The sequence below is a fragment of the Dasypus novemcinctus genome, chromosome 7 (assembly GCF_030445035.2).
Source record: "Dasypus novemcinctus isolate mDasNov1 chromosome 7, mDasNov1.1.hap2, whole genome shotgun sequence".
Classification (NCBI taxonomy): domain Eukaryota; kingdom Metazoa; phylum Chordata; class Mammalia; order Cingulata; family Dasypodidae; genus Dasypus; species Dasypus novemcinctus.
In genome coordinates this window covers 127,567,478-127,580,373 of record NC_080679.1, presented here as the reverse complement: position 1 = coordinate 127,580,373, position 12,896 = coordinate 127,567,478, and the positions used below count along the sequence as shown (strand labels likewise).

At 39.7% G+C, this 12,896-nt stretch overlaps 1 protein-coding gene across 6 annotated transcripts in view; it reads left to right on the top strand.

Annotated features, from left to right (window-relative positions):
• CLASP1 (cytoplasmic linker associated protein 1) overlaps positions 1–12,896 on the top strand; it is a 283,348-nt gene that overhangs the window by 128,598 nt on the left and 141,854 nt on the right. For all 6 annotated transcript variants that reach the window (XM_058301168.2, XM_058301167.2, XM_058301165.2 and 3 more), the window contains exon 8: positions 7,049–7,116. In XM_058301168.2, the coding sequence (XP_058157151.1) occupies positions 7,049–7,116 (68 nt within the window). The remainder of the gene's footprint in view (positions 1–7,048; positions 7,117–12,896) is intronic.

The following is a 12,896-nucleotide window of genomic DNA, read 5'->3' as shown; positions in this document are numbered from 1 at the left end:
ATATTTTGTGACAGGCAATAAAATCTTGAGAATTCTTAAGTCCAAAGGACTTGCTCCTGATCTTCCTGAGGATCTTTACCATTTAATTAAGAAAGCTGTTGCTGTTAGAAAGCATCTTGAGAGGAATAGAAAGGATAAGGATGCTAAATTCCGTCTGATTCTAATTGAGAGCTGAATTCACCGATGGGCTTGATATTACAAGACAAAGCGAGTTCTCCCCCCCAATTGGAAATACGAGTCATCCACAGCGTCTGCCCTGGTTGCCTAAGTTTTTGTGTTTGTACTTAGAAAATAAAGTCATTGCTTAACTAAAAAAAAAAGATCTAATTAAACAACTGGAGAAAAAGGAACAGCACACCTTCCCTAAGCAAGGAGAAGGAAAGATATAATAAAGATTAGAGCAGGAATAAATGACATTTGGAACAAAAACACAATAGAGAAAATCAAAACCAAAGCTGGTTCTTAGAGAAGATCAATAAAATTGACAAACCTCTAGCTAGGCTATCAAAGAAAGAAGACACAAATAAAATCAGAAATGAAAGGGGGGAACTCAACAAATCAATCACATTTAAAGAGATTGAAATTGGTCATCAAAAAATGTTCCAACAGAGAAAAGCCCAGGACCAGTTGGCTTCACAGGTGAATTCTGCCAAGTGTTTGATCAAGAATTAACACCAATCCTGTTTAAAACTCTTGCAAAAAACTGAAAAGGAGGAATACTCATGCAATGTATTTTATGAAGCCAACATCACACTAATACCACAGCTAGATAAAGACACTACAAAGAGAAAATTACAGACCAAACTCTCTAACAAACAAAGATGCAGAAATTCTCAACAAAATACTTGCAGATCAAATCCAACAGCACATCAAAAGACTGATATACCATGACCAAGTAGGATTTATTCCTGGTATGGAAGGGTTGTTCAGTATAAGAAATTCAGTTACTGGGAAACGGACTTGACCCACTGGTTAGGGCGTCCGTCTACCACATGGGAGGTCCGCGGTTCAAACCCTGGGCCTCCTTGACCCGTGTGGAGCTGGCCCACGCGCAGTGCTGATGCGCGCAAGGCGTGCCCTGCCACGCAGGGGTGTCCCCTGCTTAGGGGTGTCCCCCGCATAGGGGAGTCCCATGCGCAAGGAGTGCGCCCGTAAGGAGAGCCACCCAGCGCGAAAGAAAGTGCAGCCTGCCCAGGAATGGCACCACCCACACTTCCCGTGCCGCTGACGACAACGGAAGTGGACAAAGAAACAAGACGCAGTAAATAGACACAGAGAACAGACAACCGGGGGGGGGGGGGAATTAAAAATAAATAAATAAATCTTTAAAAAAAAATTCAGTTACCATAATACAGCACATTGAGAAATTGAAAGAAAGAAAAAAAACCCACATCACCTCGATCAGTAAAGAAATTGCATTCAACAAAATCTAGCATCCTTTCTTGGTAAAAACACTTCAAAATATAGGAATAGAAGGAAACTTCTTCGATATGATAAAGGGTGTATATGAAAAACCCACAGCCAACATTGGACTCAATGGGGAAAGGTTGAAGGCTTTCCCTCTAAAATCGGGAAGAAATGAGGATGCCCACTCTAACCATTGTTTTTCAGTATTGTGCTAGATGCAGTTAACTAGCTAGAGCAATTAGAGAAGAAAAAGAGACATCCAAATAGGAAAAGAGGAAGTAACAGTCTCACTATTCGTGGATGACATCCTATATTTAGAAAATTCTGAATGTCTGCAACAAAGCTACTTGCGGTAATAAATGAGTTCAGCAAAGTGGCAGGATGTGAGATCAACACGCAAAACTCAGTAATATTTCTGTACACCAGTATTGAACAATCTGAAGGGGAAATTGGGGAAAAAATTCCATTTATGATAGCAACCAAAAGACTCAAATATGTAGGAATCCATTTAACCAAAGTAGTACAGGACCTATATTTAGAAAACCACAAAACAGTGCTCAAAGACATCAGTGAAGACCTAAACTAGTGGAAAGACATTCCATGTTCATGTATTGGAAGACTATTGTGAAGATGTCAATCCTACCCAAACTGATTTATAGATTCAATGCTCTACCAGTCAAAATTTCAGCAGCCTACTTTACAGACATATAAAAGGCAATGATTAAATTCATTCAGAAGCGAAAGTGCACCTGAATAGCCAAAAGTGTTCTAAAAAAGAGAGACTTGGGAGGATTTTACTGCTTGACCTTGAAACATATTATGAGGCTACCGTGGTCAAAACAGCATGGTATTGGCGTAAAGATAGACAAATGGATCAGCGGAGTAGAATTGAGAGTACAAGAAACAAACTCTCACCTCTATGGCCAACTGGTTTTTGACAAATCTACCAAAGCCATAAATGGAACAGAACAGTCTTTTTAAATGGTGTTGGGAGATCTGGATGTCCAGAATAAAAGACAACCCCTATCTCACTCCCTATACAAGAATCAACTCAAAGTGGATCAAAAACTTAAATATAAATGCCAGCTTCATAAAAATAGTTGTTGAAAATGTAGAGAAACATCATAAAGATCTTGTTGGTGGTAGTTTCTTGGACCTTACTCCCAAAGCATTAGCAACAAAAGAAAAAGATAAATGGGACCTCCTCAAAATTCAACAGTTTTGCACCTCACAGGACTTTGTCAAAAAAGGGTGAAAAGGCAGCCAGCTCAATGGGAGAATGTATTAGGAAATCACATATCTGATAAGGGTTTAATATCCATGATACATAAAGAGATGCTACAACTCAACAATAAAAGACAAACTGAATTTATAAAACAGACAAAAGACTTGAATGATCATTTGTCCAAATAGGAAATACAAAGGGCCAAAAAAAAAAACACCAACAAAAACACATGGAAACATGTAGGGAAATGCAAAGCAAAGCCTCAATGAGTACTTCACACCTATTACAATGATCACTCTTAAAAAGATAGAGAACTTACAAGTGTTAGAGAGGATGTAGAGAGATAGGAACACTTACCACCTGTTGGTGGGAATGTATAATAGTGTAGCAATTTGGTATTTTTTTTTGAATTCCAAAAATAGATATTGGATTATGTTTGTAAACTGGTCTATCCCTCCAGGCAGATTATATTGGATTCAGAGGTTTCACTTTTATTTGATTAAATAATGATTAAGACTTTGTTTGGGCCATGTCAGTAGGACGTTGCATCCCTGCCCCCTTGTTGGGCATTGACTCAGAGTGAAAACAACATGGCAGAAGAGTTATTAATTTTTGGAGTTTTGAGCTGGAGCCTGAGAAGTAATCAGCACAGCAGCTGAGCCTGGAGAGAATCGAGCCCCAGGGAGACAGAGCCCATCTCCTCATTGTCTACAGCTGATCTTGTGGAGAAAACAAAGAACTGAGCTCAGAGAGAATCGAACCCAGGAAGAGAAGAACCCAGGAAGCCTGAACCCTTGCAGATGTCGGAGGCCATCTTGCTCCAACACCTGGCAGGAAGTGATGCTTTATGGCTTGTTAACTGTAAACTTCTACTCAAATAAATTTCCTTTATAAAAGCCAACAGATTTCTGGTATTTTATATCGGCACCCTTTTGGCTAACTAATACAAATGGTACAGCTACCGTGGAAGATGGATTGGTAGTTCCTAACAAACTTGAATATAGATTTGCCACATGACCCAGCAATACCACTACTGGGTTTATACCTAGGAGAACTGAGAGTAGTGACACAGACATCTACACACCAGTGTTCATAGTGGTGTTATTCATTATTGCCAAAAGATGGAAACAAATCAGGTATCCATCAACTGATGAATAAACAAACTGGTATAGACGCATGAAGGAATATCATGCAGTTGTAAGATGAAGTCATAAAGCATATGATAACATGGATGAACTTGGAGGATATCATGTTGAATGAAACAAGCCATAAACAAAAGGACAAATACTTTATGAATACACTACTATGAACTAAACATATTTTGTAATCTCATGGAGTTAATAACTTGAACATGGGTCACCAGAAAATAGAACGAAGTTGGAAAATGGAAAGCTGAGGGTTAACTTGTTCAGAGTTGGTAAAAAGGATCTGTGTTAATCTTTGGAAATGAGTAGAGAAGGTGAAATCATAACATAATGTTTGTAACTAGCAGAGCTATTCTATGGGTATGACAGTGTTTGAAAGGGAAAGTCCGAAGTCATGTATATTACTAAAAAGAAAGCTAAAAAATATAACATGGGACCTTATAACATAGTAAAACTACATGTAAAATATGAATATGGGTAATAGTGTATATATAAAATCGTTTTTCTTTGAAAGTGCCCTTCTGTATGCAAGATATTAGTATCAGTCACACAAAAAAAAATCATGCTAATTGGAAGAAACCAGACACAAAGTACTACATATTGTATCATTCCATTTATATAATATGTAAACATACATCAGATTATAAAAATGAAGTTAGAATAGTGGTTATGTAGGTCTGAGGAAGAATAAAGGGTTTGAAGCGTGACTGCTGAGGGATGTAGCAGGTTTTTTTGAGTAATGCAATTTTTTTAAATGATGACTGCATAATATTGTGATAATACTAAAAGCCTTTGATTGTATACTTTGGATTGATTATATGGTATGTAGATATTTCTTAGTAAAACTACTTAAAAATAAATATGCAAGAATATTCAGAAAAAGCAGCAATGTACAGCAAGGGAAGCATAGAGAGATTGAGATGTGAAGGATTGTCCTGTTTGATTTTTATTCTTATTATTAAAATAATGAAAACACTTTTAAAACGATTGAAGCAAACACACACTATGTGATTATACCAAATACCATTGACTGTACCCTGGATGAATTGTATGCTTTATTAATATATATCAGTAAAATAGATTTGTTTAAAAAAATTGGCAGAAAACAGTATTGAACATTTGTCGGACTGATAAAGACATTGATTTTAAATTGACATTCAAGGTTTAAAATGAAACAAGAAAAATCATTGGTGGCCTCAGAGGGTAATCATTAGTTCTGTATTAAATGGCTTTGAACACATAAAAACCATCCTTTTAGCCTTGTGCAAGTTTATGGCCGGCGAGAACCCTGCCTCCAGGCCTGCGGAGTGCTTTGGGCGCTAGACTGTCCTCAAGCCAGATTGCTGGTCTGAGATAGGAGCCTCAGTGGAGCTGTTCTCTGGGCAGGCATGAGCAGAGACTTGGCAGCTGACGAGGAAGCGGGCTCTCAGCAGAGGGAAAGGCACATCTGCCTGCGGGAATTCTGAATTAAGGTGCAGGTACCACTAATGGTCATCCTTTTGGGGTTTTCATACCTGTTTGTGTGGGGCTGCCTGGGCTGGGCAATGTGACCGCAGGAAGTAGGCGTTGCCCCAGAGAGAATCTGCAGATTCTTCCACCGCTGCTGTTTTCGATGGTGAACATTCCCCCTGGAATAGAAGAATAACGTGTCCCTCCCAAGAATCGCAGGAAGTGGAGGTAGGCCTGGACCCGACCTGCCGACTTGCAGGCATGCTCAGGCGGGTGTGGCTGTGACACAACAAAGCAGTGCCTTGGTCAGGGCACGCCCCGGCAACCTGGGTGCTGAGGGTATTGCTTATGGACTTGTCAGGCCACTGGGGATCTTCGTCACTTCTAAAAGGGAAGGTGATGGAAACATCATGAGATATTGATCCTGAGTCATCTCTGCAGATCCTTAGTCACCTCTGGATTCGAAAGTGAGTGGAGGTTTTCCTCATATCTGGTTCTGAGAGGGCAAATCGGTTTTGATTTCAGTGCCAGCTTCACTTAATTTTTACCAGCTGCCAGTTGCAGTGTTGAGAGGTGTTCTGAGGCCACATCTGGGCTTAATCGGAGAGACGCTTGGAAAGATGATCCGTATCTGCTGTGCAGCAGGAAGGGGGCGAGGCCGTGTGTCAGGCTGGCTCATGCCCTTTGTTTTCCTTGTTCGCCTCTGTGTATTCTGTGACTTAGAATGTAAGCTCCAGGAGGGCAGGAACAGCACACCTTTTTTCGAGGGTGAGCAGGGACAGGGCTAGGAGCCAGCTCTCTGACACTCACTGCTGTCCTTTCACTGCGTAGGCATCTGCAAGGCACGGTACTTAGCACACACGGAATTCTAAAACAGCACGGTCCTCATCCCTGCCCCTAAAGAGAAGGTCAGCGTGATTGAGGTGGTGCGGGCTTCTATGACCATGTTCGTAAGGGTGCTCAGTTGGCCCGCGTGGTTCCCAGCGTGGGAGGCGTGGATGCGAATGCAGAGTCCACCGCTCTGGAATCTCGACCTTTACTCCTACTCCAGTGTGTCTGTGTATTGCTTTGGAAAGCCTCGGTTCTTTTGACTTTTTTCTACAAGAGGAAATACTCCCTCCCCACCCACCCCATCTTTGGTGTTACTTGAATGGAATATTTTGACTGGTTAAGGAGTTTCGCATCAATTTAAATGCCAATGTGCGAATGCGCCATTAACAGAAAATAAACGTCAGGCAGATTTTTTTTTAAACTGAAGGTTATCTAGTCATAATGGTGCTGGAGAAATTGCACCATTTTTGAATTAACCATAAGTCACAGAGAAGCCTTTGTATTATATAGTATAGTGGATTTTGAAAAGCTTTTTCCTAAGTACTTGATCACCTGTGCTTGGAAATAAGAGAACAGTGTCCTTTTCATGGCGTATCCTTTTGTGTAAAGCAGTGAGTTTAGTATTAATATAATGTCTGAAAACATGGGCTCTGTGGTCTCACGCTCAGCACTGGCGTCTCCTCCCCATTAACCATGGCACCCTAGGTGTGCCTTCCTGTGCCTCGATTGCCTCATCTGTGAAGTGGACGTGAGGACACTCCCTCCGGAGGCTGTTGTCAGGGTTCAGTGAGGCCTTCCAGATAGAGCCCTCAGGCCCAGGCTTGCCCCACAAGAGGGGCTCAGCTGCTGTTGGCAATTGTTGATGGTATTGAGAGTTGATGTTATTGTCAGGGGGGTTTGTATTGATTGGTGGTGGGGGGAGATCAACTTAATGTAACTGATAGAAAACAGTGATGATTAGTAGTTTATGTCTATTTTTGCTTTTATACAGATTGAATGTAATTTTTACAAAATTTGATGAAGTCCAAAAATCTGGAAACATGATACAATCTGCAAATGGTGAGTAGATAAATCTTTGACTCTCATTTTTGCTTTTTTCAGTTTTATGTTGGTAACGTCATGCTATTTCTGAACAACTGAATTTGATGTTTTTAATTAAGGGTCTATGGGTCTTGAGACCTGCCTCTGTACTGTACACCAGTGTTCATAGCAGCATTATTTGTAATAGCCAAAAGATGGGAGTACCCAAGTGTCCATTGGCAGATGGATTAACAAAATGTGATATATACACTTAGTGGCATATTATTCTGTGATCAAGGGATGAAGTTCTGATGCCTGCTTACAGCGTGAATGAACCTTGAAGACGTCATATTGAGTGAAATAAGCCAAGCACACAAAGACAAATAATTATAAGATCTCACTTATGTAAAATACCTAGTAGAAGCAAGTGTCATAGAGTCAGAAGATAGATTATCAGGAACCAGGGGTGAGAATGTGCACAGTTACAACTTAATGGGTGATGCATATTCGTGAAGTAATGAAAAAGTTTGTTTGAAGTGATGAAAAAGTAGTGGTGATGCATATTCATGATAGTAACACAATATTGTGAATATAATTACTACTACCAAATATAATATAATTACTACCAAATTGTACCCTTGAATGTGGTTAAAATGGGAAATTTTGAATTGTGTATTTGTTACTACTATAAAAAACAAAAACACAAACCATAGACACAATGAGGTATCACTTTAAAAAAAAAAAAAAAGGTGAAACCAACTTGCATTCACCCACTTTCTCAGGCCAGAAACTGTGAGGTCATTGTTGACTTTCTTTCAGAGAGCACATGAAATCCTTGAGCTAATCCTGCTGCTTTAGGTTTGAAACTGCCTGCGGAATCCAGACTCTTCTCCATTGGCCCTCCTGTCCGCTGGTGCTTTGCCTGGCTCTGCGGGAGCCTCCTCATTAGTGTCCTTGCTTCTTCTCTCCTGCTCCCAGAGTATTTTCCACACAGCAGCCAGCCATCCTTTTAGAATCTAAGTCAGGTGATGTCAGTCCCTGTTGAAAATTCTCCAGGGGCTTCCGCCACACACAGCTGCTCTTCAGTGGCCCGTCGTGGCCGGCCAGCCCTGCACAGCCTGGCCTGGAACACCATTCTGATTCATCTTGAGTTGTGTTGTGTCCCCCGCCCCCTTCTCTCCTCTTTGCCCTAGCCATGTTGCCCTCTTTGCTATTCTTTTTTTTTTCCAATGACTTCACGTATTTTTCACAAAGCCAGTGTATTGAAGGGAAGTCTAACTTGCTCATAAATTCCTGTGATTTACAAATGTATTAAATAGGAACAATTAAAGATTTTATTTATGGGTGAATCTATATTTCTTCAATTTCCTTTATTTAACAAGGATTTTTTTTTCTGTTCTTTTGTGTCTTTTATTTTTTAAATTTTTTTGAAGCTTATTCACACATGGACGTGCATAAATAAGTGTATAGTCAAAAGTTGTGAACTTACAAAACAAACGTGCATATCATCATACAAGGATCCCATACTTCACTCCACCACCAACGCCTTGCATTGTTGTGAAAAAATTTATATAAACTATGGAAGAGCATCATCAAAACATTGCTACTAACTATAGCCTATGTCTTACATTTGGTATATTTTTCCTCCAACGCACCTAGATATCGACACCCTGTGTTAGTATTATATTCTTGTCATTGTTCATGAGAGAACGTTCTCCTATTCTGTTAACCACAGTCCATATTCTACCACAAGAGTCACTGTTACACAGTCCCATGCTTTGTATGGTCCATTCAGTGTGTACACTCAGTGGCTCTCATTTTCAGCAGAGTTGTGCTGTCATCACCTTAGTCAATTTTAGAAAGTTTTTATTACTCCAAAAGGAAAAATCCCATCTTCCCTTTTATTGTTGTCCTTTAGAATTGAAAAAATATCCCTTCCATTGCTGCAAATATATTTCTTTCTTTCTTTTTTTTTAATTTTAGGAAGGAAACAGGATATATTTACGACCAGCTGGGCTCAGAGCTTCTCATTCCAAAATCTGAGCCAAATATATTTCAATATCACTGTTAACGTCTGTAATTTTCATTAGTTGTAATTTTCCTATGTATCACCATATTCTTAACACTTTGTAAAAGAACATTCTTGTATTTATGCTATTAACAACAACTTTCATCAACCACGAAAATCACTATGTTATGCATTCCCTAGATTATTCTCTAGTTTCCTTTCAATTGACATTTATATTCATACACTACTCTTTTTTAGCCACAATCACATTTATAAATCATCATTTTTAGTTATATTCACTATAATGTGTTACCACCAATTCTGTTCATTTCCACACTTCCACAATAAACCGTATTCAAAATTCTACGTACTTAAAGCATCGGCTTCCATTCTCAACCCACATTTTATCTCCTAGTAACCTATAATCTAGAGAGTACCTCTGTGAATTTATTCGTTGATTTAGTTCACATTAGTGAGACCATACAATATTTGTCCTTTTATGTCTGGCTTATTTCACTCAACATAATATCCTCCAGGTTTATCCATGTTGTCACATGCATCCTAATTTGATTTCTAACAGCTAGTAGTATTCCATTGTGTGTATATACCACATTTTGTTTACCCACTCAGTGGTTGGTGGACACCTGCTGTTAAGTATTCTGAGCCTCTCCTGCTCCAGGAGCTCTGTGCTTCTGATCCCTTCTGCCTGAAACGCTCGTCCCCTGGGTATCGTTATGCCCAGATCTCGGCTGAAGGGTCTTTTTATTATGATACCACACAGAATAACACATCCCTCTTCTAAAAATACCTGCTCTGTAATAGAATTTAAAATTGCCAGGGATCTTAGACCACAGTGTGGCGTTCACATTTTGGATGTTAAGGCTCTAAGAAAGTTAGTGCTTCTGTGCAGGGTGATTTGTGCCTCAGGACAGAGCAGGGGCCAGAACCCAGGACCCTTGCCTTGCAGCCTGCTGTGCACCTACCCTTGCCACCAGGTGATTTTTCTTTCAAGGAAAAAACAGTATGCACAAAAAAAAATGAATTATATAATATTTACTGTCATTCAGCTATCACCAACAAATCAGTTTTCATTTTCCTATATTTTCTTATAACTATAATTTGTGTGTAATTTTCTGTAATTAATCCCCTACTTCTGTATATTTTTAAAAGGTATCACCGGCAGAGCTCTGTCCTTTGAGTTGTGCTCCAGTGACAGCGTGTATGATGATGTACATAGACAGGGCTGTCCAGGGAGTTTGTTTGTGTGTGATGGGGTTTCTCAGTTAAAGCTTGGTGGCCCTAAGATAGGAAGAGCTGGACAAGAGAGCAGAAGTAGTGGCAGAAAAGCAGGTTGCGCTTCAGAGCCTGTGCTGTGGTTGTCGCATAGCATCTCAGGAGAACCCTGGCTTTGGGGAGCAGGTGCACCTCCGCGTCAGGCGCCTTGCCGTCAGGACTGTGGTGCTCCTCTAAGGGTTCTGATGAGCATGATGACTGGGATGTAATCAAGAGCCCTAGACTTGTGTGGTGTGGGCGCATCACATCAGCATGCTTAATGCCCAGTGTAACTCCTGCTCCCTGTTTCCTTATTATTATTTTGTGCATGTCTGTGTGTGGGTGGCTGAATGCTGGGGGTAGGGTTGAGGATAAAATAGTTCTTTCAGGAACCTGTGTATGTAATAAATAGTTAATTGTAAGGAAGTTTTAACTCAAAGTTTCTTGGACATCTATAACTTTAGCTTTTTAATGAATTGTATGTATGTATCAATACTCTTAATATGAGAGCAAAAATTTTTATGTTTAAGGAAAAAAATAACCTAAAGGCGTATTTATAGAGATTTTTATATTCCAGACCTAAATAATTTTGGTGTCTTTGCGTTTTGAGAAATCAGTAAAATGTTCAATAGCTGTTTAAAAAAAATCACCTAATTTCATTCTTTGCTGAAGACATTGAGCATTTAGTTGACATAGAGAAGGTGCAGTAACAATGTAATAAAACCTGTTCACCTCTTCTTGTATTTCTGCTCACCTGCTCCCAATGTGGCTGTTCTTTGAACTTTTCTGGACTTAAGACCATTTCTCTCTTCTTTTGCTCCATCTGTAGCTGTGCTTGTGACCTTGCTGAGCTCACTTAACATTCGTTCTGTGGGTTTTTTGTTTGATTCTTTGGGGTTTTCTACATAGACAATCGTGTCATCTGCAGACAGGGAGTTTTAAATTTTCCATTCAGCTCTGTATGCCTTTTATTACTCTTTCTTGCTTCACTGCCCTGGCTAGAACTTCCAGGACTATGTTAAGTGAGAATGGTGAGGTGGACATTCTCTTCTGATTCTTGATCTTAGAGAGAAAGCATTCACTCTTTAACCATTAAGTCAGGTGTGACCTGTAGAGGTTTTTTTTGTTAGATAGTCTTTATCAAGTCGAAGAAATTCTGCTCTACTCCTATTTTTCTGAGAGTTATCACAGATAGGTGTTGGGTTTTGTTGTTTTTTTTTCGGGTGGGGGGGTGCCTTCAACATATTATTTTAAGTTGAGAACTCTCATGCCCTAAAATTTACCTTTTTAAGTATATATAGTTTAGTGGATTTTATATATTCACAGAATTATGCAGCCATTACAACTAACAAGTTCCAGAAAATCATTATCACATCATAAAGAGACCCTATACCCATTAAGCAATAACTCCCATTTCCCCCTCCCACTCCATAGCAACAATTAATCTACTTTCTGTCTTTATGGATTGTTCTGGATATTTCATATGAATGGAATCGTATAATATATGACCTTTTGTCGACTAGCTTCTTTCACTTAGCGTAATGTTTTCAAGGTTTATCCATTTTGTAGCATGTATCAGTACTTCATTCTTTTTTATGGCCAATTAATACTCCGTTGTATGGCTAGATCACATTTGTTTACCTATTCATCCATTGACATATTTGTCTGGTTGGTCCTTTTTGGCTGTTATGAATATTGTGGCTATGAACATTAGTGTTCAAGTTTTTGTGTGGACATGTGTGTTGCATTTGCTTTGATATATAAGTAGGAATGAAATTGCTGGGTTATATGGTAAGTATAGCTTCAGCATTTTGAGGACCTGCCAAATTGTTTTTCAGAGCCACCGTACCATTTTAATTTCCCACCAGGAATGTATGAGTGTATCAGTTTGTTCACATTCTCTCCAACGCTTGCTGTGGTCTGTCTTTTTAATTATAGTCTGTCTAGTGAGTGTGAAGTGGTATCTCATTTTGGTTTCAATTTGCATTTCTCTAATGACTAGTGATGGTGTTGAGCTTCTTTTCATGTGCATATTAGCCATTTGTATATGTTGTTTGGAGAATTGTCTATTCAAATCCTTGACCCATTTTCAAATTGGGTTGTCTATTGCTGGGTTGAATTGAGTTCTTTATATATTCTGGATAAAAGTCCGGGAAATGATTTGCAAATACTTTTTCCCATTCTGGGGGTTTTTCATCACTCTCTCTTTTTTTTTTTTTTTAAGATTTGTTTTATTTATTTCTCCCGCCCCTCCCGCTCTCCCATTGCCTGCTCTCTCTGTCCATTTGCTGTGTGTTGTTCTGTGACTGCTTGTATTCTCATTAGGTGACTCTGGGAACAGATCCTGGGACCTTCCAGAGTGGGAGGGAGGTGATTACTCTCTTGCACCACCTCAGCTCCCTGTTTTGCCACACCTTCTTATTTTCTCTCCTCTGTGTCTCTTGTTGCGTCATCTTCACGTTGGCTGGCGCTCCTGCGCAGGGCGGCTTTCCCGCACTGGGCTGCATTCCCACGCAGGGCAGCACTCCTGCCCGGGGCG